This window comes from Sturnira hondurensis, unplaced genomic scaffold, assembly GCF_014824575.4.
Source record: "Sturnira hondurensis isolate 20B ecotype Veracruz unplaced genomic scaffold, ASM1482457v3 Scaffold0001221, whole genome shotgun sequence".
Classification (NCBI taxonomy): domain Eukaryota; kingdom Metazoa; phylum Chordata; class Mammalia; order Chiroptera; family Phyllostomidae; genus Sturnira; species Sturnira hondurensis.
Window position 1 is genome coordinate 3,924,295 of NW_028073852.1, and position 25,212 is coordinate 3,949,506.

The 25,212-nt window shown below is 57.2% G+C and overlaps 2 protein-coding genes and 1 long non-coding RNA gene across 5 annotated transcripts; 2 read left to right on the forward strand and 1 right to left on the reverse strand.

The window, feature by feature from the left end:
* Positions 1-137: 137 nt before the first annotated feature.
* LOC119000393 (uncharacterized) lies at positions 138-804 on the reverse strand. Of its 2 annotated transcripts, none has more exons than XR_005069320.1 (2): positions 715-804; positions 138-358 (listed from the first exon to the last, which is right to left on the reverse strand). It is a non-coding gene; the product is annotated as an uncharacterized LOC119000393 (long non-coding RNA). The 2 variants fall into 2 exon arrangements; XR_005069318.1 differs by having other exon boundaries at positions 138-378; positions 715-782.
* TRIM65 (tripartite motif containing 65) lies at positions 377-5,079 on the forward strand. 2 transcript variants are annotated; one of them, XM_037065313.1, is made up of 6 exons: positions 377-1,108; positions 2,312-2,407; positions 2,675-2,908; positions 2,993-3,167; positions 3,296-3,361; positions 3,821-5,079. In XM_037065313.1, exons 1-6 carry the CDS (start codon positions 470-472, stop codon positions 4,393-4,395), a joined length of 1,785 nt encoding a protein of 594 aa, XP_036921208.1. In that variant the 5' UTR covers positions 377-469; the 3' UTR covers positions 4,396-5,079. The 2 variants fall into 2 exon arrangements, with proteins under 2 accessions (XP_036921208.1, XP_036921209.1); XM_037065314.1 differs by lacking the exon at positions 3,296-3,361.
* A 6,052-nt stretch (positions 5,080-11,131) lies between these two features.
* On the forward strand, positions 11,132-15,762 carry TRIM47 (tripartite motif containing 47). The gene is made up of 6 exons (XM_037065332.1): positions 11,132-11,873; positions 13,121-13,216; positions 13,441-13,671; positions 13,811-14,009; positions 14,443-14,517; positions 14,786-15,762. Exons 1-6 carry the CDS (start codon positions 11,193-11,195, stop codon positions 15,424-15,426), a joined length of 1,923 nt encoding a protein of 640 aa, XP_036921227.1. The 5' UTR covers positions 11,132-11,192; the 3' UTR covers positions 15,427-15,762.
* The last annotated feature ends 9,450 nt before the right edge of the window (positions 15,763-25,212 follow it).

The following is a 25,212-nucleotide window of genomic DNA, read 5'->3' on the forward strand; positions in this document are numbered from 1 at the left end:
AGGTGAGAAAAACCATGGGACTGGTCTGTTGGTGACCAGAAATTTCCACCTCGTTCACATGTAGCCGAGAGAAGGGAGACACCCTGGTTTGGCAAATGCCTGAAACTCAGCCCCAGGGAAAAGCGGAGCCCAGTGGGTCAGGAGAGAGCATTTAATGAGCACAGGCTGCATGCCCCCTCCTCTACTACCAGGCGGTCCCGGTGAGTTCTCTCTCATCTGACCGCTAAGATGCCTGGGAGGTTGGTCGTGGTGGTGGTGTTAGCTTTTCAGAGACAAGTTCCAGGTGATGGCCAGGGGAAGGCCGGTGGCCCGTTGGGATTCTTGTCTAGTGACTGGTACCGGATCCCCTGCTCAGGAGCTGCTGGACAGAGAGAGGGTCTAGGGAATCGGGATGGAGGTCCCAGGGTGGGACGAGGGAGAAGTGGGCCCCAACTCCTGCCTGGGGTGGCAGGAGTGGCTCTGAGCCTAGATGAGGGGAGTCTCAGGGCTGGATTGGGTGTACTGCAGCCCCTGGCCGCCAAAGTGGCGGCTGGTCCGCGTCCTCCAGGAAGGGTGTCACCTCTGCCCCCTAGACAGGTCCTCACTCCTCCCCACAGCGCCAGGGCTCGCGGCTCCTTTAAGAGGCCCGGCCCTCCCCGGGCGGGGCTCGGGCCTGCCGTCTGGCCCGCCGGCCGCCGCCGCCATGGCCAAGGAGCTGCTGGAGGACAAGCTGACCTGCTCCATCTGCCTGGAGCTCTACGAGGACCCGGTGACGCTGCCCTGCGGCCACAACTTCTGCGGGGCCTGCATCCGGGACGGGTGGAGCCGCCGTGAGAAGGCGTGCCCCGAGTGCCGGGCGCCCTTCCCGGACCACGCCGAGCTGCGCCGCAATGTGGCGCTCACCGATGTGCTCAAAGTGGTGCGCGCCGAGCCCGGCCCAGCCTCGGGCCCCGCCGCGGCCCCACGCTCGGACCCGCGCGCCGACGTCGGCGCGCGCTGCCCCCAGCACGGGCGGCTGCTCGAGCTCTTCTGCCGTACCGAGGGCCGCTGCGTGTGCAGCGCGTGCACCGTGAGCGAGTGTCGCCACCACGAGAGGGCGCTGCTGGAAGTTGAGCGCCGGGAGCACGAGGTGACACGCCACGGGGAGTGGGGGTGGGTTTCGGGGCTGTGCGTCCTGCGCTCTCACTATGCGGCAGCAGCTTCAGCAGGAGGCAGCTTTGCGGTGTTTTTATTCCAAGAAGGCGGTGGTCAGAAAACACATACTTGGAATAGAGATTTCCGAGCTTGGGACAAACCAGGGTTATGGGAGGGAGTGGCTGAGGGGACCAGAGCCTCAGCGCAGGAGGATAATCCCTGTGGCCGCCTAGGTCACAAGGAATGACGCCCGGATGATCCCGTTGGTGGCACGAAGACCGAATGTTTAGCACGAGGGTTTGTAGCAGTCCAGTAAATGACAGCAACAAGGAGAGAGGGGAACAGGTGGTACAACCAGATGAGCCCAGGGACACTGGAGCCTGAGGGAGGGCAAGTGATAAGGGGCTGCCTGGGTGTCCTGTGGGGCCCGCCCGGTGAACCAGAAGAGTCTGTCTTCTGTTCCCCACTGGGGGCCTGGACGAAGGCGGAGCATTGGGCTTAGGAACCTCTGATGACTTCAGCCAAGCTGTCAACTTCTCTCACCCATTTCCTTATCTGGAAGCGAGATCACACCATCTTTACCTCAGAGTGTTGCTGGGAGCAGAGGAAGTAAGATAGGGTCTTAACCAAGTGCAGGGTACCAAATCTTGGGGAGTACGGGGGGACAGGGAGTTTTTCCAGCTCCCAGGAGATGACATTTTGATATTCAAGGGCACCAGAGCAGGCATAACTAAATAGGAGTGTCCTCTTCCCCTCGGGCCCAAGGCCAGGCATCTGGAAGAGCCACCTTATGTATGCATTGCCCCGCCCACTCTGGACCACCCGCCCCTCCCTTCAAGGCTCAGAGTGAGTAGAGTTACCCAGAGAGAGCTGGTGGTCTGCCCAGGTTGCTCAGACTGTGAGATGGACTGGAAGTCAGGTCTTCAGCCCAAGGCTTCCCCTCTGCCCGTGTACTGCCCTGTTCCAGGTGGGGAAGGGGCTTTGTCTAGACCTCATGGGGATGCTGACCCAAATCTCCTAGGGCCCAGACCAAGGCCAGTGCTCTGTGCGCTGGACCGCTGGTCAGCCTCACCTGGGGCAGCATGAAGAGGGGATGCCCAGCATCTGCAGGTGTTTGTTGATTGACTGAGGGGGTACTTCACAGCCAATCCTGGCCCCCTCATGTTACTTGTCCCCTGTCCCCTGGTGGGCACCACAGGCCCAGCTGAGAGCCATGCAGGAGGTCACCCGGCAGCAGGCCACCCAGGCTGAGAGCCAGCTACAGGAGCTGCAGCAGCAACGCAGCCACATCCAGGTACAGGCCTGTCCGACCCACCACCTCTTCATGTTGTGTCCCTCAGGCGGCCACCAGCTGGTGCCTGTGACACTGGGCAGGTGGTATGACCTACCTTGGTAGTGCTTCCTGAAATCAGGAAGTGAGGGGCTGCACAGGGGGAAGAGGTGTCAGGGGCCCCGACTCCCCATGTCCACACCTCTCAGCCCAGTGGGGAGCTGTCGCCCCAGCCTGCCTTGGTATGGGACAGGGCCCTGGCCACCTTAGACTCCTCCTGTGCCCATCCAGAGCTCGGCCTGCACCCTGGCTTCCAGGGTCTCTGGCAAGTTCGGCTGCCTGATTCAGGCCTTGGAGATGCGTCGGGACTTGGTACTGAGGGACATCAAGGTGGCGGAGACACAGGCGCTGGCACAGGCCCAGGAGGAGGAACAGCGACTACAGGGCCACCTGGAGACTGTGTCTCACATTGACCGCAGGATCCAGGGCCTCCTGGAGCAGCTGGATGACCGAACCTTCCTCCAGGTACCAGGGCAAAGGGTGGCAGGTTAGGGGACGCACACCTCTTCCCCTGCACCCTGGCTGACTGCAGCTGTCCCCGGAACTCAGGAGTCACAGCTCCTGGAGCCACCAGGGCCTCTGGGGCCACTGACTCCTCCACAGTGGGACGCAGATAAGCAGCTGGGTAGCCTGAAGGAGTGTCTGAGCCAGCTTTGTGGCCTCCTCTTGGACGAGGATGGCCCCCGCGGAGCACCAGCTGAGGCTGCTGACTTGGTTCCCACGGGTAAGGCTGCCCCAGGATCTCTTCCTACCCTGCCAGGCCCAGGGTCCTTCCCACTGTGGGTGGGAGTGGAGTCAGCCCCCCATGAGCTCCCTTTCTCATGGCTCCCCTAACTCTGCTTTGCACCCTAGAGGCCCCAGGTGTCCCGGCATCGGTCCCAAGCCCAATTTGTCCGCTGAGGAGGAAACTCTGGCAGAGTAAGGGGGCTAGGGACATGTGTGTACATGTGTGTGTGAGTTTGTCATGCAGGAATGTGGATGCGTCTGTCCGCATGTGCACCACTCATGTGTGTATGTGTGCACTTGTGAGTGTGTGTGTGCACCTGCTGTGACTGTCCCATCCATGCCCTTCTCTGAGTCTGTCCTCGCCCCCCCACACACACACCTGTGGCAGGTAGAGCTTCCATGTATGGTGTTTCAGGAGATTCCAGGCACACAAGCCTGGAATCAATGGTGATTCTTCTGCTGTTCTCAAGTTAGGTTACCTTTCCAGACCTCCACTTTCTCCTCTGAAACGAGTCTGACAGGAGGCTCTGCCCCCGAGGCCTCTACCAGGGCGGCCTCTGGTGGCCGCCCTCTCCCTTCGGGGGACAGGAGGGCAGACGTGCACAGGCGCACTGCCCACTCGCTCACCTTCAGTCCGTCTCTCCCTAACAGATTATCGAAATCTGACCTTCGACCCAGAGAGCGCCAACCGCCACCTCCACCTGTCCCGGCAGGCCCAGCAGGTGAAGCACTGTCGAAAGCCCCGGGGCCCAGCTGAGCAGGGCAGCTACGAGCTCTGGCAGGTTCAGTGTACCCAGAGCTTCCGGTCGGGGCGGCACTACTGGGAGGTGCACACATCTCACCACTCAGTGACACTGGGCGTCGCCTACCCGGAGCTGGCGCGGCACAAGCTGGGGCCCCACACGGACAACATCGGCCGCGGACCCAGCTCATGGGGGCTCTGTGTCCAGGAGGACAGTGCCCAGGCCTGGCACAATGGGGAGGTCCAGCGCCTCCCAGGGGTGTCGGGGAAGCTCCTGGGTGTGGACTTGGATCTGGCCTCTGGCTGCCTCACCTTCTACAGCCTGGAGCCCAAGGTCCAGCGCCTGTACACCTTCCACACCATCTTCACCCGGCCCCTCTGCCCCATTTTCTGGCTCCTGGAGGGTAGGACACTGACCCTGTGCCATAGACCTGAGGCCAGGCTCCCTCCAGGGCTCCAGGAAGAGGCCTCTGGGCTCAGCTGAGGAAGGCACCAGATGGAAATCTGGGCTGGGGCAGGTGCCACTGTGCCTGTGTGCCCGAGATCTACCCAGCCCTTGGCCTGAGGGCCTGAGGCCACAGCTACAATGGGACCAGCTGTTGGCCAGCAGACCGACTCAGGACCAGGCTGGGCCACTTGTGGGCGTGGGGAGGACCCTCCACAAAACTGGAGTTCACTTTTCCAGCCTCTTTGAAGGGGACGGGGACTAGAAATGAGATAAAATGGGAGGCCCCTGTCCCAGGCAGCGCCCTGTTCTTGGTGCCACCAGGCCTCAGAGGCTAGGGCAGCACCCAAAGGCTCCTGGTCACCGAGGAGAGCTAGTGCACTGTGGTACACAGCAGGGCCTGTGGCCACCTAGCCTACGTGTCAGCTCCAGGGCACCTCCCACCACACAGGGCAGACCAGGGAGGGTCAGGTGTGGGGAGCTGAGCTGTGGAGCATTCCCGAGCATTCCCCCAGAAAACGCAGAGAAACTCCGCAGAGGGTTTTTACCTCTTCCTTCCTGGTCTCTATTTCTTTTTTTTTTTCTTAACAGTTTGGTATATTTTGGCCTGCTATTTTGTACATCCTCGTGATTGCCATTCCATAAACAGTTGTGTTTTCTGAGTTTTTCACATGATAAAAATTGTTTCCAGGATGCTTACTATATAAACATTTGTACTAATGACTCTCGGGATTTATTTACACATTACTGGACACTGAAATGGTTTCACTTAGGGCCATAAAAATGTTGCCACAATGAATATTTTTGAGCAGGGAGCTTTGTACAAGCTGAAGTGGAATTACTCCGTAGAAAAACAGTGAGCCCTTGAAGATTTTATGTTTAAACCAAAGGCCAGAATGGCGCACTCCTGAGTCAACTTGATCCCCCCCCTCACGTCCCCTCTGCCCGCTGTCCCCTCATCACGTCAGCGAGCTGTGGCAGCACCCCAGGCCTGTCCCTACCAAGGTGTGGGGGGACGCACACTGAAACGCACCCAGCATGCAGCGCTGGGCCCCTTTGTTGTTGAGAACATGCTTGTGCGGAGACCCCTGCACGAGTCTTGGCTTGTGTTGCTGGTTGTGGGACTGCTGGGTCATCGGGCAGCTGTAATTTTGTTACTGAACACGTCCCAGTTCATGATCTGTGTGTTACAGTATAAGTAACTTCTTCTACTGTACATACTCCTATGCAAATATTTCACAATTGAGGGTTTTTTAGGTCCTGGATGGGTAGCCCAGTTGGTTAGAGTGTCTTCATGTTCAATCCCCGGTCAGGGCACATACAAGAAGCAACCAATGAATGCATTAATAACTGGAAGAACAAACCAGTGTCTCTCTCAAAAATAATTTTTTAAGGATAACAGGCAGAAACACATTTTTTTGTTTTTGTGGCACAGTTTTTTTGTATTTGTTAAAACGGACCTCCCTCCCGTGTTGCTATCTGGCCTTGGTCGCTGCCACCATCACGAGCCCCTTTTGCAGCCTTGCTCTTTGGCTGTGTGGCTCTCTGGTCAAGGACAAGGCCAGGCCTCTGGTGCGGCCTGGGCAAGGAGCTCCCAGTCAGATCCCTAAGCTAGGGAGCTCCCCAAACTTGAGGAGGGGTTTTGGACACTGGGCAGCCTGACAGAGGGATGGGAAGCAGGCAGGACCTCACTGGGCAGCAGGTTAGGGCCCAGTGGGGCTGGAAGCTGGACGGGGCTGGCCTCGTGGAGCACCGACCACCGCCATCGATCCTGACACCAAAGCCTCAATACCTGTGCCCACCTGCTTGAGCCCACGCTCTGCAGGGACAGCAAGGAAGACTGGCTCCCTTCTCACTCCCGTGGTGAGAAGTGTCGGGGGCCACTGACTCCATGGGTTTACTTTTTTGTCGGGTTGTCCTTTCCGTATGGATCTCGGGGGGTGTGCTGTATGGTGACTATTCACTTTCATGTCCTGTGACAAGATGGCACCGCCATTTCTGTACAGTTCCGAGGAGCAGCACTCCTTGACACGGGACAAAACAGAAAACATTTACGGGTCTCTCGGGAAGCTTCAAATTGAACTCGCCTGGTCCACCTGATTCTGACAGAAAAATGCACTGCTGCGGAGGGACCGGAAGCCTGGACTTGGGGCGTCCCATTTGAACAGCCCACTTCCGCCCCACGGCTCACAGCTTCTGGGCTTCTGTGAGGCAGAATCAGAATGGACACGCAGAACAGGGGCGGGGGGCGGGGACATTGTACAACACACGGACCCTTAGGGCACAGGACAGAGTCAGCAATAGTGTGACAACTGTACAGTACCGGGGGCACTGGAAATATTGGGGGGGGGACACTGTAAAGTAGGCGATTGTCTAACCACCATGCTGTACACCTGCGATTCATACAAAACAATATTAAATGTAAATTGTAACTGAAAAAAAACTTTTAATTAAAAAAAATCCAAGCCCTGGCTGGTGTAGCTCAGTGGATTGAGTGCAGGCCTACGAACCGCACGATTGCAGTTCGATTCCCAGTCAGGGCACATGCCTGGGTTGCAGGCCAGTTCCCAGCAGGGGACTCACAAGAGGAAAGCATACATTGATATTTCTCTCCCTCTCTCCTTCCCTTCCCCTCTAAAGATAAATAAATAAAATCTTTAAATAAAAAAAAACCCTTAAAGTTAATAGATAAATAAAAGACAGGGGCTTAGGGGCCAGTGGAGTTGGAGGGCGTTGGGTTGGAGGTCGGAGAGGTGACGGGTAGGGCAGAGGCTGCTCCGAAGGAAACAGAAATTCAAGTACCTGGGATCCAGAAGACGGGGGAGCCAGGGGAACCTCTGTGAGATTCAGAGGGGAAAGGATGCCGTTGGAGAGGGCCGCACCCCGCTGAGCTGTTGGCCTAGGCTGGGGGCTCAGCAGAGCCCCTCAGGCTCTCCCCCATGCAGTCCCTGGAAGCTCCCAGGGGACATTCTGGAAGGGAAGAGGTAAACCAGCGAAGGGAAAGGCAGACCTGGGATCTAAACAGCGGGGTTTGACGCGAAAGGGAAGCGAGGGAGAATCTAAATCTCCGGAAATCCAAGCCCCTGCGTCCACACACAGGCTTGAGGCCCCTCAGATGCACAACAAGGGGGTGACCTTGGAGAGAGACCCGTCCCGTGGAGCAAGAGCCCGGAGTAGGCGGGGCACAGGACTGTCCCGTTTTTATCATTATAAGCCTCATTGTTTACTTTTAAAACACTCTAAATATGATTTGAAATAAACGCAAGTCTGATTTTTTAGAAAGTACGCCAAAACATTTTGAAAAAGAATATGGTTTGAATCCCATTTCAGTTTCTTTCAAAGATGCAAGCAAAGTAAGGATGGTTTGTTAATTAATCTCATTGGTTGGGCTGCTTTTGCTTGTTCCTTTTTATTTCTGTTCAACCTTTTTCCTTTTTTTAAAGAAATATTGCAGCCCTGGCTGGTGTAGTTCAGTGGATTCAGCGCAGGCCTGTGAACCAAAGGGTTACCAGTTTGATTCCCAGTCGGGGCACATGAGTGGGTTGCGGGCCAGGTCCTCAGTAGGGGACACATGAGAGGCAACCACACATTGCTGTTTCTCTCCCTCTTTCTCCTTCCTTTCTCTCTCTCTAAAAATAAATAAATCTTAAAAAAAAATAAAATAAGCAAAACTGCAGCCAGGCAGGCTCACATACAAGGTTTAAGATTATTTTCAGCCTGCATCTTCTGGGTTTAAATTCTTCCTCCTCCACAGGCCTAGTTATGTGACCTACGGCTCCCACACTTCGCAACACGGTCCTCGCAAGGGTAGAGGGGGAGAGAGATGTAGGCGTGGACACCCTCCAGCAGAGCTCAGAAAGCACCAGTTGCACTGTCCCCTTAAGAGCCAATTCATTTAAAAAAGAATGACTATATTGGTCAAGCAACTTTGTGCTACTGCAAATGAGATATCAAAACGCCTCCACCCAGACAAATCTCCTCTCCACGCCTTCCTGGGCGAGCAGATTTTCCTGAAGCAGCCGTGGCCAGGAGAGAGGGCCAGCTGGGACTCACCCCTGAGCACCCCCAACCCAAGAGGCGCCCCATCCCCTCCAGAATCAGGCATGTGGTCTCAGCAAGTCCAGGCAGCCTAGCTGCCAAGCCATGGAGCAGGGTGGTGCTGCTGCCCGAGCCTCTGAACTGTGGTCTTGGCAGACCAGGGCGGGTCATGATCAAGGGCTCCCCCGGTGGAAAGCAACGTATGGAACTCATTACCCACCTCCTCGCTGCCAAACTGGGCACGCCCTCTGCTACTCCTTCCGCCCTGAAGATTCTTTCCTGTCCTAGTTTGTGCGGCCTGAGTCCGAGCTGTTGGTCTGTGAAAGCCCAGCTCAAATGTCACTTCTTCTGTGAGGGTCTTCAGGACAGCCCCTTCCTTTCCCACGAACCAGCCCCCCAGGTAGGAGTGGATGGCGCCTCTCTCATAGTAGTTCACAGATTTGGTTTTCTCCCCTCCTCCCAGGGAAGATGTCAGGAGGCACCGCATGGCATATTCCTAAATTAGACTCTTAACCTGGGGTCTTGCGGAGAAAGTCTATCTTCATTTTCATTGTCTTCTAGCCGAAATGTAGCATCTCTCTCGGTTATGAACGGAGAGGAGACACCACAGTGCTATCAGCAGTGCTTGTCACTTGTCACTGATCAAAATTAGAGACTTTCATAGCAGTGCCGACAGACACCTTGAAGTACCACTTATGTTCGTCACTGTTACAGTAACTGTTAGGCCCTGAGCAGATCTTGTTATGTATTGTGTTAAAGAAACACGTATATAATATTATCACAAATTTGCTTTCCTAATGTTTCAGGGTAACTGGTTTCCATGGAATCCCTGTGTTTTACTTTGTACGTCGAAAAGCGTGACTTTGGAGAGGGCTCTGTAGGCTGTGCCAGGCTTTGAGAGGGGCCCGGGCACGTGAGACAGGCTTACCCCTTTATTCCTTCCACTTTAGGGCCTCATCCGCAGAGGGTCTGCAGGCCTTGGGGAAGACAGACTCGCCTCGGTTCTATTTGTTTAATGTTAGCATAGTTACCTATTTGAAGACAAGTGACAGAGATGATTCAGAGTCCCCACGCACCTCACTGCCAACTCCCCGCTTTGTGGACCCCTCACATGACTGTGGTGCACCCGCCACAGTTCAGGAGCTTCTGTGGGTATATTCTCATTCGTCGTATTCCGCAGTTCATTCGAGTTTCCTTACTTCTCCTCCAGTGTCCTTTTTCTCCTTCGGAAGCCCACCAGGGATCCACATCATATTTAGTCGTCACATCTCCTTAGTCTCATCTTGGCTGTGACAGTTTCTCAGCCTTTCCTTGTTCTCAATGACCTTGACTGTGTCCAGGAGTACTGGTCAGGTATATTGTAGACTTCCTCCCAGTTGGGGTTTGTCTGATATTTTCATCATGATTAGAAGGGAGGCATGAGGTCTTGGGGGGGAGGAAGACCACCTCCTATCAAGGGTGCTTATTATCGACAAGATTTATCCCTATCGATGTTGAACTTGACCCCCTGACTGAGGTAGTGATTGTCAGGCTTCTCCACTCTTCTGCTCCCCTCGGGAGAAAGTTACTCTGCACAGCCCCCACTCAACCGTGTGGGAAGTGAGCTGCCTACCAAAATTATTTGGACTCCTTCTGGATGGGAATTCTGTCCNTGATTAGAAGGGAGGCATGAGGTCTTGGGGGGGGGGGGAAGACCACCTCCTATCAAGGGTGCTTATTATCAACAAGATTTATCCCTATTGATGTTGAACTTGACCCCCTGACTGAGGTAGTGATTGTCAGGCTTCTCCACTCTTCTGCTCCCCTCGGGAGAAAGTTACTCTGCACAGCCCCCACTCAACCGTGTGGGAAGTGAGCTGCCTACCAAAATTATTTGGACTCCTTCTGGATGGGAATTCTGTCCCTTCTCCCCCAGTTATTTATGTATCCAGTCACTTGTATCAGCACAGCACACATGCGTGTGTATTTTATACTTTGGGTTATAACCCAATGTTACTTCAGTTATTTTGTTGCCGTTCCATTTTCGTAAACTTAACATTATTAAAGTATAACTTACATACAATAAAATGCACCACTCTAAGTGCATAGTAAGATGAATCTTAACTAATGCTTCCGATAGGGGCACCCCCACCCCTAGCTCCAGGCACATCCAGGTGCCCACCAGTGTCCGTGGACTGGAGCTGAATTCCTCAGACAACGGCTTGGAGGATGACATCAGCTTCCCATTTCAGGTTTAGAAAAGTCCAAGTTCCCCACCAGAGTATGGAGTCACTAAGGGGCAAAAACGTGCGCACATCAGCAGTTATTTTTCTCTTTGGTCAGCAGCTCAGGAACTCTGCTCATGGTGAAGAGCACGGGGCTGGAGGACGAAGGTGCCGGCGTGACACAGTGGGCTAGCCGGGCCTGCCCATGTCTGGGGGAGGCTTGAAGCAGTAGCGGAGGGCTGCACTCCTTCCAGCTTCCTTCCAGGAACATCCCCCTCGCATCCTCTGCCCTCCGCTCTCTCTCACACACACCTTGAAGCCGCGCCCGCCCCCTAGATTCTCGGGCCCAGGAGGAACCTTTGCCTAGGAGCCCCTAGGAACAGGCTGGGCCCAGAGGCCGCCCAGCGCGGTCAGAACAGGGGCCTGGTGTCGAGAACCGCCGGGCGGGCTTGTGGCGCTAGGGGGCGGTCCGAGCTGAGGACAGGCGGGGACGGGACCCTTGGCCTTGGTCCCAGGGGGCGGTGCCCTGGCGAGATCGGTCTGGTCCCTCCCAGGCAGGAGCAGAACAGGCGGTGCCCCGGCGGCCGCGGCGCCATGGACGGTAGCGGGCCCTTCAACTGCCCCATCTGCCTGGAGCCGCTGCGGGAACCGGTGACCCTGCCTTGTGGCCACAACTTCTGCCTCGCCTGCCTGGGCGCGCTCTGGCCGCACCGCGGCGCTGGTGGAGCCGGCGCATCCGGAGGCGCGGCCCGCTGCCCCCTGTGCCAGGAGCCCTTCCCCGACGGCCTGCAGCTCCGCAAGAACCACACGCTGTCCGAACTGCTGCAGCTCCGCCAGGGCTCGGGCCTCGGGCCCGGGCCCGGCCCGGCCTCGGCCCAGGCTCCATCCCCCGAGCCCGCGGCACCCAGCGCGCCGCCCGGCGCCTTAGAGCCGTCGGCTCCGAGCGCACCCGAACCGTGGCCCGCGGACGAAGAGCCTGTGCGCTGCGACGCGTGCCCGGAGGGCGCCGCGCTGCCCGCGGCATTCTCCTGCCTGTCCTGCCTGGCCTCTTTCTGCCCTGCACACCTGGGTCCGCATGAGCGCAGCCCCGCGTTACGCGGTCACCGCCTGGTGCCGCCGCTGCGCCGGCTGGAAGAGAGCCTTTGCCCACGCCACCTGCGGCCGCTCGAACGCTACTGCCGCGCGGAGCGCGTGTGCCTGTGCGAGGCCTGCGCCACCCAAGAGCATCGAGGCCACGAGCTTGTGACGTTGGAGCAGGAGCGCGCGCTCCAGGAGGTGGGGCGCCGGCCCTGCCGGGGGGTCGCGGAGGGCGGGTGACTGGTCGTGTGAGCCGGCGGAGGGTCATGAACCGCCCCCCCCCCCGTTCCGGTGTTGGTTAATTTTCTCCTGTAACTTGAGGATCTTTGCTGAACCTTCCAGCTGAGACAATGTCATCCGCTTGCCATGTGACATTTCGTTTGAGATGGGATGGAGGGGAAAGGACCCAGTGAGAACTCGAAAAGCACGCAGAGGCCAGGCGGTGGGGGGGGGGGAGGCGGGGGGGGGCGGGGGGCGCGGGGGGGCGTCCCGCAGCCCAAGCGGAGCCCATGGGGGTCTGAGGCAGGTGAAATCCGGGTTAGGCCCGCGGAGCCTGGGCAGCCCCTCCGCAGCGCGACAGACAAGGCTGCTGGGCTCAGGCTTTGCCCAGGGCTGAGGCCGAGGGCTGGATGGGTGTGGCAGGTGGCGGGAGTGCAGCGCAACACACAGACTGCTCTGTCCAGCTGTTCTGCGGCCCCCGGTGGGAGCTTGTGCGCGTAGTCGGTCCTGCTACCTCCGCCCCCAGTTTCCTTTGGCCTCCAGCCCAGTCTTGGCGCCTCAGCCTTGGGATTTTCCGTCTCTCCTGCCTGGAGTCATGACTCATAAGACCCGGGGGATTTGCCTGGAATCCCCATTTTTCAGCCATGGATTGGGGGCACACAGTCTTTGGGGGCAGGGGTCCCCAGGAGAGCTTAGTGCTCTCCTGGGCAATAAGCCTCGCCCCCACCCCCATTCTCTGTCTCTTCCCCACTGAAGGCAGTTCCCAAGGGAGTGTGACACGAGGACTATAGATGACCTTGCACTTGCCCATTGGCCAGAGAGGGGAGGCAGACAACCCACAGGCACCTCTGGCATATTGTGAGATGTTATGACCAGTCCCCCGCCCCCCGCCTCCCGGGGCACATGGCACTCCCAGGCCACCCGCCCCTCTCCTGCCCTGGGTGGGGCCTGGGGTCCCAGGGCAGGGCTGAGGCCTCCGCCAGACTATTCAAGAAGGATGTCAGCCCTAGCTGGACAGTTCACTCACTGTCATCCCAACATGCCAAGGTTGAGGGGTTCAATCCCCAGTCAGGGCACATGGAAAACCTATGTCAACCAATGAATGTATAAATAGGTGAAACAACAAATCGATGTCTCTCTCTCTCTCCCCCACCCCCTTCCTCTCTCTGTCTCTCAACTCAATTTTTAAAATTTTGCATTAAATTGAAGAAGGCTGTCATTCACAGGTAGAGCAGCCCAAAGTGCTGAGCGCTGTGGAGGACCGCATGGACGAGCTGGGCGCCAGCATTGCACAGTCCCGACGGACAGTGGCCCTCATCAAGGTCAGACCCGGCCCCAGTCCTTCGCCCGTGCAGCAGGCAGCGCCGTCTGGTCCACTCCAAGGCAGCCTGTGCTCAGGGCAGTGCCCTGTGCCACTGAGCTCGACTGTCTTCCCTGACCGGACCCACGCTCCAGCTGGTCCCTCTGTCCCCTCAAGAGGGAAGGACGGGGCCCAAACAGGGAAGGCCTCTGCCCTCACCACTGCTCCCACTGTGGTCCTGTGCAGAGCGCCGCCCTGGCAGAGCGGGAGAGGGCGAACCGGTTGTTTGCGGAGGCTGCAGCCACCCTGCAGGGCTTCCAGACCCAAGTGCTGGGCTTCATCGAGGAGGGGGAGGCCGCCATGCTGGGCCGCTCCCAGGGTGACCTGCGGCGGCAGGAGGAACAGCGCAGCAGGCTCAGCCAGGCCCGACACAACCTTGGTCAGGTCCACGAGGCGGACTCTGTTAGCTTCCTGCAGGTGCGGCAGGGGTGTGGGGGCGCAGGCAGTGGGGCCCTCCCCTCCAGGGCCGCACCAGCTGGGGGGGTGCAGAGCTGTCTCACCCCAGCTGGGAGCAAGCAGGGCCTGCAGGGCCTTCATGGGCATTTGTCCGGCACAGGAGCTCCTGGCACTGAGGTTGGCCCTGGAGGAGGGGTGCGGCCCCGGGCCGGGTCCCCCAAGGGAGCTCAGCTTCACTAAGTCATCCCAAGCTGTGAAGGCGGTGAGAGACATGCTGACAGCGGCCTGCACTGGCCAGTGGGAGCAGCTGCGGGGGCTGAGCCGGGATGAGGACGGGCCGCAGAAGCTCAGCGAGGAAGGTGGGTGCCCACTCCAAGTGACGCATCCTTCCCCCGGGCCTGGTGCCCGTTCAGGCGTAGAGGACGGAAACTGTGTCTGTTACAGGGTGGGACCCAAACCCACCAGCAGCCAGAACCACCGCTGCGTAACGACCAGTCAGCCGCCCTGGCCACAGCCTCCAGGGCAGAGGGGGCTTCCCTTAGGCCACCTAGATCACCCTTTAGCTTCAGAGGGGCGGGACCGGGGGCAAGTGAAGCAGGGGGCAGACGCTGAGGACCAGGTGTGCATGTGACCCCAGGGTGCCCTGTTGGGCCAGTGTGCCTGCCCCTGAGGCCTGGGATGCTGGGGGGATTTGGGGTGAAGAGGGAACTGGGGTCACAGCTTTGGGAGGGGCATAGCAGCCCGGGCCTGGGTTGCTGGGGAGACCCCCTCCCCGCTCTTGTCTCTCTGCAGCTGATGCTGAGTCCCAGGACCCAGACAGCACAGGGGCCCTGGAGAGTGAGGCGCCCAGGGATTATTTCCTCAAGTGTGAGTAGACCCTGGGCTCTGCCCTCTGTTCCCTCTGGGCCCTTTGGTGGCTGCAGGGCCGGGCCCTGGCTCACAAGCACCTGGAGCCCCCTCCCTCATTCATGGGGTGAGCTAGGTGTGCTCATGGGGTGCTCCCCGGCAGGGCTGAGTAATGCTGGCTGCAAAGATGGGGAGAGGCTGGGTTTAGGGAGGTGGGCACCTAAGGGAGGGGACGTGCCACCTGAGCCTGGCCCTGAGCCCTGCGCCTCTCTCCCGCCCGTGGGCGCAGTTGCCTACATCGTGGACCTGGACAGCGACACGGCAGACAGGTTCCTGCAGCTGTTTGGAACCAAAGGTGTGAAGAGGGTGCTGTGTCCCATCAACTACCCCGTGTCGCCCACCCGCTTCACTCATTGTGAGCAGGTGCTGGGCGAGGGCGCCCTGGACCGGGGCACCTACTACTGGGAAGTGGAGATCATTGAGGGCTGGGTCAGCGTGGGGGTCATGGCTGAAGATTTCTCCCCACAAGAGCCCTACGACCGGGGCCGCCTTGGCCGCAACACCCACTCCTGCTGCCTGCAGTGGAACGGACGCAGCTTCTCCGTCTGGTTCGGCGGGCTGGAGGCGCCCCTGCCTCACCCCTTCTCGCCCACGGTTGGCATCTGCCTGGAATACGCTGACCGGGCGCTGGCCTTCCACGCTGTGCGGGACGGCAAGGTGAGCCTTCTGCGGAGGTTGAAGGCCACCCGGACCCGCCGGAGCGGCCCCCCCGCCTCCCCCATCGACCCCTTCCAGAGCCACGTGGACAGCTACTTTGCAGGGCTCTTCAGGACCAGGCTGAAGCCCGCCTTCTTCCTGGAGAGTGTGGATGCCCACCTGCAGATCGGGCCCCTCAAGAAATCCTGCATCTCTGTGCTGAAGAGGAGGTGATGCAGGGGCCCTGGGCTGCCCTCAGCTGTCCCAGCTCCTGGCACGCTCGCGTCCCCAGCTTGCCCCATGGCAGGCACTGGCCTTGGAGTCCCACACATCCCCAGCAGCCCCACTTCTAAAGGCCTCCACCTCCCACACACTTGGCCTTCCACCTCTCAGGGAAGAGGCTGCCTGGGCTCTTTCAAGGGCCTTTTGAGCCTTTGTCCCTGCAGGCCTTGTTTCTGGGAGAGAGCCACCAGCTGGGACAGACGCAAGCTACCCCAACCCTTCCTTTTCCAGGTTCCTAGGACAGTGCCTGGCACATAGTAGATGCTCAATAAACATTTGTTGAATGAATAACTGCCTTTTCTATTCTTCTCTCCACCCACCAAGAATTCTCGGTGTTTCTCATCTTTCAAGAGCTGGTCTCAGAAGGCAGGAGAAGGGAACAGAGCCGCTGGTTCCAGGGGTCCCATTGGAAGGGAAAGCCCTGGCCCAGGAAGAGGCAGCTGAAATGGGGTGCCTGTCCTTTGAGGCAGCCGACTCTTCTTTGAGGCAGCCACTGGGGTGGCGGGGGTCCACCTGCCCCAATGTTTGCTTTGGGTGGCCTGGTTCCCATGAGCTATTTCTATCCTTAAGGGCACAGCCCGTCCTGGACACGACTCACGGTGTTTGTGCCCAGGATTAAATGAGGACATCACCCCCAACCCCGGGAGCAGGGCACGACTCCTGGGTGTGGGCAAGAACATCTGAGACCCACAGTTTCTTTCACGCACACACCTTCTCGGCCCATGAAGGATGTGACTGAGCTGACCCAGGTGTGGCTGGAACCCAGAACGTCTGTGGTAAAGGGACCTGTGTCCTCTGCTGGGATCTGCCTCGTGTCCCTGCACTCGGCTATGCCGCTGGACATTTGCTCGGTCTCCAGGCTGGGGGACCTGCGCCTGGCACCCCAGCAGAGACTCTGCTTCTCTCCCAGGAAGGCCCAGTGCCCCCTGCTGCCCTGAACCCCCGTCGTGGCCTGGGATAACCCAATTCTGCTTTCGGGGGGCCTGCTCCCTAAGGCTGCAGGGTAAATGCGTTTCCAGGCCAGCTCCATCTTCCTTTGGTTCTTCATGGCCCAGGGGCACTCCAGAGAAGGCCCCAGCGGGGGGTACCCAGGCAGACAGAGGCCTTTCAGTGCCCAGCTAAGGTCAGGGGGGACAATGGGTGAGTTATGCAGCCAGACGGGCAAGGCCGCACAAGTCCTGCCCCGGCTGCCTTGGCTGCTAAAAATAGCACCTCTTACAGAGCCCTGCCTCAGCCCCTGCAGCCAGGATGTTGTTTTTCCAGGAGGGGCCTTCTTGCTCCTGGTGTTTTTTGTGTTCAAAGTTTGGTTGCCTTGGCAGCAGAGGGCCCCCAGCTCACCGAGCTGGAGCCCATGGGGGAGGCTGATCTCTGGCTGTCAAGACTGTGGGGGGCTTCCTAGAGTCCCCTCACCTGCTGGGAGCCTGCCACCTTTCACAGGTCCCCCCACCCTACTGTGTCTCATTTCCTCCTCCCCCCCACCTCCCACCCCACTTAGCACTACCCCCCACCACCACCACTTCCCTTTCAGAGATCCTTCGGGCTGCTGACCCTGCAGGGCCCCGAGGTGCCACAGAATGGGCGCTGGATGGGCCAGGACTGGGGCCTCCTGGGCAGAACTCGAGTTGGACTCCCCGAGTCTGCCTCCACAGCATCCCTGCCACGTACAGAGCGACTCCCAGTGCCCAGCACTCACGGAGCCTCGTGCGTCTCTGTCCCAAATCCCAGCACTGCGGCCTCACGGCTCCAGGTGGGCGCTGGCCCCCCAGGGGCTGCACAGCTGCAAGGGGCAGGCTGGGTGGGCCGGCCCCAGGGGTCAGCGTCCTCTGCAGTCTGGAGGGAGTGTCATCTGCACTCCTGCCCCTCCTCTGTGACCGACTCTAGGATAACGCTAGAGCCGGGGGGTGGGGTGGGGAGGTGTGTGTGTCTCTGTGTTTCTGTGCTTGTGTGTGCATGTGTCTGTGCATGCGTGTGCATACATCTGCGCGTGTGTGTATGAATCCAGCCTGGTGCCCTGAGAAGACCTGGCATTCTGAGGCTGTCGCAGGGCAGCCTGGCGGGTGGGAGGGGCAGCAGGGGCAGCAGCTGGCAGCTCACCACGCTGTAGACACTTTAGCAGACACTTTAGTTAGGGCCGGTGTTATTCAAGATTGCTTGGAAAAAGGAGAAACTGCTACAAAAGAAATACGTTAGAAACCCCCCATCTAGTCCAAACCTACCACTGCCATTTCCAGAGGAAGAAACTGAGGCACAGAGATGGCAGGAGCTGCCCGAGGCTACCCAGGCCAGGGTAGCCTGCTCAGGTGTGTTCTGTGCTTAGAAATGTTTAAACACATACAACACGCGCACACACGCACGCCCCCGGCCCAACACAGCCGTCGCCTGTGTAAGAGCTGCCCTCAGCCTGGCCCAGTTCCCACTGCCACCAGGGCCCTTGGCGGAGCCAAGGTCTGCGTCCCCAAAGCTGTCAGCGGCGCCCGCTGGCGGTGTCCAGTCACAGACGGTGGTTGGAGGGTGTGAAGGGTCTTCTGATGCTGAGTCGCTATTAGCTGAGTCTGGCTCCCGGGAGCCAGGCAGGATGCCAGCCTCCACTTGAGCTTTGTTTCTGTGGGAAAACGAGCTCCGGAATTCGAACAGACCAAGCAATGGACTTGTGCGTCCCTCCTTTGGACTGAGGGGTCCTGTCCCCCTCACTGCTCCCAGCCCCTTCCCACACTCCAGGAGGACACAGGCAGAGGCCCTCTACCCCGCTTCTCCTCCCCTCCCCCATCTCCCAAGCAACACTCACAGAAGTGCCTTCCTTCACCTCCCCTCCTCCCAGGCTCAGGGTGAGGCTGGACCCAGACTGTGGCCAAGCAGGAGGGCTGGCCAGGGAGACAGGGCTGGCTGGGAGGGGCTGAGGTCTGCAGAGGCTCCTCTGGGCTCGGCTGGGGTTTTCCCGAGGGAGGGAAATAGTCCATTTAGCTGCGGGGTGTATGTCGCCATTGAGTTCCACACCCAACACACATACTCCCTTTGATGCCAACACTCACAATCTGGAATGAGGGCTTTTCCTTTCTGCTCAGTCACATCTTCTGGAAGATGCACGAGAATGGCCGGAGGCCCTGGGTGGTCCTGGTTGGCTTCGTGCAGCCTGGAAGCCTCAGCCTGTTTCTGCAGGGCCCTCAGACTCGGGGACAGACGGAGCTCACGCCGGGCTCCGAGGTGCGCAGAGCCGAGCACGGGGGAAGCAGAAAACAGGCTGTGCTGTCCCATGTACTTTCTCTTCAGATGACATTCAAATTCTGACTCTTGCTCCCTAACATCTCTGATTTTGCTTTTTTTTTTAAAGATTTTATTTATTTATTTATTTATTTATTTATTTATTTATAGAGGGGAAGGAGAGAGGGAGAGAAACATCAATGTATGGTTGCCTTTTGTGCATCCCCTGCTGGTAGTTAGCCTACAAGGAACCGGTTTGCAACCCAGGCATGTGCCCTGACTGGGAATCGAACCGCGATCCTCTGGTTCGCAGGCCTGCGCTCAATCCACTGAGCTACGCCAGCCAGGGCTCCGATTTTGCTTTAACAGAAAAAACAACAGCGACAATGCTCTCCTGCCCGAGAATTGAAGAATGGTTTTGTGTGTGAGCTCTGGAATCAAAACCCATTGCCTAAAAATATTCCACTTCCGCCAGTTCCTGGCTGTGCACCTTTGGCAGGTACTTCGTCTCAGTTTGCCCACTTGGGAAATCGGGAGGAGTAGAACCGCACTGCGTTATTCTGATAATTAAGTGAGATAATGAAAGCCAAGTGTTTGGCCCGGGCTCTCGGTAAGTGTTACTGTTGTTATTATTCCTCTGAATTACTGAGTAGAATCGATGCTCTTGGAAGACTTGCCTGTCCTCGGGGTGGGGTGGGGACGCCCGGATCTGTTCTTCAGGGACTCAGAGGGGCCCAGCCTCGGTCCAGGCTGCCTGCTAAGACTGGGAACTTTGACTCGGGCACTGAAGGGCATTTATCCAGCGCGGGACACACGCCCAGGGAACCTGGGCTGTGGAGTCGTTGTAGCTGTAGCAAGAGTTAGAAAAGCCAAGGGCGGCCGCTCCGCCTCTGGGGACACACCCCAAGGAAGCTGGGACTCGAAGAGACACGTGCTTGCCCACGTTCGCAGCAGCTCGATTCACAGTCGTTGAAGCGGGGAAACAGCCCAGTGTCCACTGAATGAAAGACGAATGGACAAATAAATGTGATCTGTCCGTACGATGAAATGTGATTCAGCTTTAACAAGGAATGATGTTCTGGGATGTGTGACCTCATGAATGAATCCTGAAGGTGTTGTGCTGTGTGAAATAAGCCAGGTGCGAAAGAACAAGTCTTGTACAATTCCTCCGATGTGAGGTTTTTAGAACCGGCAAACCGAGAGAAACAAAGCAGAGAGGAGACTGCCAGGGGCCGGGGGAGGGGAAGTGAGTGTTTCAAGGGGACAGAATTTCAGTTTGGGAAAATGAAGTTCTGGAGATGGCGGTGGTGGTGGTCACACAGGGGTGTGAATGTATGTGCCTGATGCCTCCCAAACTGCGCTCTGAGGGGCTCAGAGCGCGCCTCCCCAAAATACGCCCGTTTGGTATAGCGACTGCTTTGTGCTAGAGACTTGATCAGCCCCCTCGCATATTTTAGTTTCTTTACCACCATCACGGCTCTTTACTCCACCTAATACGTGAGCACTGAGGCCAAACTGCTTTGGGGGTGTTTATTTTCCTGTGAAGGTCCCCATGTACCTGGAAGAAAATAAAATTTGTGTTTTTCTCCTGTTGGTCTGTTTTATGTCAACTTAATTCTCAGTTCCAGCTGGAGAGACTAAACACATAGAGGGAAAGTTCGGCCTCCTCTCCACTACACAATGAAACCCGGATTCCCAGGTGCCAGAGGACAAGAGAAAGACAATGGCCCTGAGAAGGGGCCCTGAGAAGCCTGGGGGAGGGTCATTTCCAGGAAAGCCCTCCCTGAAGGGACAGCTGAGGTCTGAGGGCCAAGAAGGAGAGAGTAAGACAAAAAGGGTGGGCTTGGGCTGGAACTGGGCCTGAGCACTCCGGGGGGCCAGCCTGTAGGAGGAAGATCAGGAGGCATGAGGCAGACAGGCCGGTTCTGGAGGGACAGAGCTTGGTCAGGATTCTGGACGGCTCCGAGGAGCAATGGGAAGCCACGGCAGGGTTTCACAGGGGGAAACAATACAATCAGACTTGAAAGTGTAAAATCAGTCAGTAATTCAGGTGAGCAGTGGGCTTAAGGAGAGAAAAAAGAGGATGAGAGGGACTGAGGCTGCCCCACCCAGCACCTTTCCAGGGAAATGGGCACCTCCAACTCTGGGAAGGAGGACTCTGAAATAGCGGAGAGGGGCCCAGGCCCCCAGGAGCCTCTCCTGGCTCCCCCTTCCCTGAGCACCTTCCAGGCGTGGCTCCTCGGGGCTGGACACCCCCGGGGGCGAGGAGGCCTGCCTCTCTCAGGGGTTTGGGGGTTTGGGAGGCGCAGCAGTGGAGATGGACAGCTGGTTCCTGTGAACACTCCGGCAGCAGGAAACGCTCAGAGCAGGCCTTGCAGCTACAAACCGGACTTGACAGAGCAGGGAGGTCTGGACCGCGGACCTGGGGGTGGGGCGCATCTCCATAGCAACCACAAACAGCCCCAGACAGGCCCTGGCTCTGCCTCCTGGAGGAGAAGCAAGGAACTCATCCTACTGAAATACCCACCGCCAAGACCACCCGCCCTGAAATAGCTGCCTTCCTCATCCCCCGCCTCACTGACAGCTGCCACTCTGTTCTCACAGCTCACCGGACCAACAGCAGATGAATGGCAAGAAAGTCGGGAGTTGCCAAGAGTTTTCCGTCTCATTGGCTTATCTGAAAGATGACCGCTGGCTGAGTGAAAAAAAACTGTGGTGTGTCAAGGCTTGAATGTGTTCCACAACCCTAAGACATAAGAGATGTTTGTTTTGGTCTTTTGCCTAGTCAAAATTTATTATGAGTTACCCTTTGCCAAGAGGGTAAAATATTCAACCTCAGGCACCTTTGACGGTGGTGGTGGCAGGGTCTTTCCCCTCCGTAGAGCGATAATCTTGGGTTTTCGTGGCTCTGTAAGACAGGAGAGCTTCTCCACGGGACGGAACTGTCCTGTCCACTGGGGCAGCTGCTGAGACACCCGTTGTCCAAGCCTGGCTGGTCCTCGTTGCCAAGCCTCTTTCTTCCCAGAGCCCAGCAAGGCTTTAGGGCTGCACCAAACGTGTCCTTCTGCTCCAAACCCACTTTCGTAGCCATCTAGGGCTGCTGTAATGAAGCACTACAAACTAGGTGGCCTAATGACAGATATTTACTGTCTGAGTCTGGAGGCCAGAAGTCCGAGATGAAGGTGTTGGCCGGACTGGCTCTCCCTGACACTGGGAGGAAGTGTCTGTTCCGGGGGTTTGCTGGCAATAGTTGGCAATCCTGGCTGGTAGATCCCTGCTTTCATCTTTACATGGCATTCTTCCTGTGCAGCTCTGTCCAAATTTCCCTTTTTTGTAAGGACACCAGTCCAATTGGATTAGGGCCTGCTCTGATGACTTCATCTTATCAGGTGAGTAACAGCCCGACTTCCAAATAAGGCCGCATTCGGAGGTACTAGGGGTTAGGATTTCAACATGTGAATCTGGGGAGTGGGACACAAGTCAACCCCTAACACCCACCCTCTAATTCAGCTTCCGGATGCGGGGGCTGGGACCCTGCCGGCCGTTTTTCTTCATTGCCGGCGGCTCCCTGCCAGGCTCTACCGACAGGGGGCGCCAGAGGGCGGCCGGGCTGGAGGAGAACGCGCGGCCCGCCTCCCAGCTCAGCGTGGTTCCACCATCATCGCAGGAAGGCTTCTGCTTCCGCAGCCACAGTTCCTTAGTTACAGCTAAAAGCAGTTTGTAATTTTAGCAGCCTTTGCACAACCAGCCGCCTGGAGCCCCTTCAGAGACACCAGCACCGGAGGGCATGGGCTCCCCCCCCCTCCCCGGGGGCTGGGTTGTAGTTCCCAAGGGCTCTTCCTTCAAGCTTCCGGGTTTCAATACTTCCAACTTTGCCCTTTGGTTCCCCCAGCCCTAGGGCTGGTGGCTGCTGTGTACACCTCTGGACACCTTAGAATTTATTGTTTCACTTTGTCATCTAACTTTAAAGCAACTTGCACTGCTTTACACCTGTGTTAATTTTTTACAGTGAATTCCCTAGGGGGTGGGTAATTTCTGCCTCCTGAATGGACCCTTTCACACAGTCCAGCACCACGGTTCTTGGTGTTCGGCCCCAGTGCCCACACTCCACCTCTCGGGATTGCAAGTTGGGGCAGGGAGTGCGGGGTGCTAGCAGAACCCTCCAAACTCTGCTCCTGGACAGCGCCCCTTCCCTCTCTAGGTCCAGCCACTTCCCCCACCCCCGCCTGCCCCCCACCAGCCTTGGTCTCCCACAGCCCTAGCTACACACAATAGGCCTTGCCCCCAAACAACAGCCTGGGCCTTTGTATCTTCAAAGCACCTGGAAAGTGCTGTGTTCCGCCAGCACTGAGAACAACTGTTAGAGAAGCCGCAAGCCCTCTATGAGACAAGAAGTCTTGCCACCCCTCCTGGCCAAGGTGGAAAACCGCCTCCAGCCCTTGGAGTCTCCTACCAGGGGAGAGTAAAGCAAAGGTCCTGCCTCACCGAGAGGCTGAGAATGACCTAAATCCCAGACACACCCTTTAGCACACTGCTCTGGGCACCGTGAACGTGGCACAGCCTCAGCTTCAGGAGCTGGGTGGGTGCAGGCCCCAGCCCAACGGGGAGCTGTTCTCCTCCTCCTCTTCTCCCCGCCCACCCCAGTCCGGCCCTGGGCCTTTGTTCTGGAGTGGGAAGTGGGGGCTTTCAAACTGAGGGCTGCAAAATCAGTTCTGTGCATAACAATTAGCAGTTTTTAAAGTAACACGACATAGAATTGAGATTGTTAGAGCACAATATGGAATAAAACTTATCCCAAGCCTGGTCTGGGCAGGTCTTTTTTTTTTTAAATCTGATGTAATTCAGTCTCCTTCTGGGAAAAAACAAACAAACAAAAAGAATTCATGATTAAATGCTTCGCCAATTTTTAGATAAAATTATCTAAGTTTAAATTTTAGATAGTCTTATTTCAATTTAGATAAACCTTACTGGCATGAAGAGTTTTTCTGGAAAACGAGTCACCTGCCCAACAACCCACCCAGTTGCCTTCAGTTGGGAGCCGGTCACCTCTGGGTGAATAGGGCCCCTCTGGGAGTTTTTCCTTGTCAAATGGCCCTTCCAAGGGGGACTGCTGAGCTGGCCCACTAGGGGCCTTTTCCTGTGCATGCAAGATTGCAGCAACTTTTCCGTGAACTCGTGCCTAATGGGGCAGCGGCGGGTCCTTCTGCAGCACACAGAGAGTGGGTGTTTCAGGAGCGTTGTTTAGTAAAGCCTCATCGGCCATCAGCAGGTGCAGCCTCCAGGGTTATCACAGGGCGCCCTGCTGCACCTTGGGAGGAGGGAAGCCGTCCCTGTTAGGCTTGGGTTCTGAAGGATTCTGAGGACGGTCTTTGGGAAGCAGGGGCCTACAGTTGGTTCTGGAGAGGCTGCTGTCTCTGAGCAGGGATTACAGGCCCCTGGGATTAACTAGGGATTGGGTGCTGTCAGGAGGCCAGGGGGTTAGCACTGGGCGTGGCACCGATACTTCAGAGTGGCGAAGCCTGTCTGGGGGTGTGTCTGGTAAGAAGGCAGCAGTTGCCGAGAGGGGCGTTGTCATAACCTGTGACAGCTGCTGCACGACCTTGGGAGAAAGCGGGTCCCCGTAGCTCTGCTGTGGGCTTCACCTGCAGCTCCCTCCTAGCCTGATTGACTGCAGGCAGTCTTCATGTCTCAGTCCAAGGTGATTTTTAAAAAGTAGTTATTTATTGATTGATCTGAGAGAGAAATTTGTTGTTGTTCCTCTTATTGATGCATTCATAGGTTGGTTCTTGTATGTGCCCTGAACTGGAATTGAACCCACCACTTTAATGTATTGGCATGATGCTCTAACCAACTGAGCTACCTGGCCAGGGCCTCAGCCTAAGCTTACTTGTACTTTTTCAGTCCCAAACAGGTTTTTACTCTTTCAGTTGCACTTATATATACATTCATGTGTATTTGGATTTCCCAGTCAGGGCACATGCCTAGGTTGTGGGCCAGGTCCTCAGTAGGGGGCGTGTGAGAGGCAACCACACACTGATGTCTCTCTCCCTCTTTCTCCCTCCCTTTCCCTCTCAGAAAAAGGAGGAGGAGGAGGAGGAAGAGGGAGCGAGAGGGGAAGAGCAGGAGAAGAAGAAAATGATTATTTTCTTCATTTTAATTATCTTTTGTTCAGCACAAACGATATTGGTTCTACTCACTGGAGGAAATAGATGAAGCTTCTTGGGGGTCAAGAGGGTCCAGGGCCCTCTCACCTTGGACGCTACCTGGCTGCCCCGGGGGTGAGGGGAGCAGTGTATCTCCAGCATGGCCACACCCCTACTTAGCACACTGCTCAGGATGCTCGGTCTGGAGAAAGGGACCATTTCTGGAAGCAGACAGAGCCTGGAAGGCAGGGGAAGACTGAGTTCTGAGCCTGGACCCAGATGGGGACTTTAGCCACAGACTTGGTTCAGCTACCAACTGCCCTTGAGCCATTAAGTGTGGGTATTGGGGGCAGCCCTAACCATGTTTTTACAAAATTTGCAAAAGTGGCCATTTGAG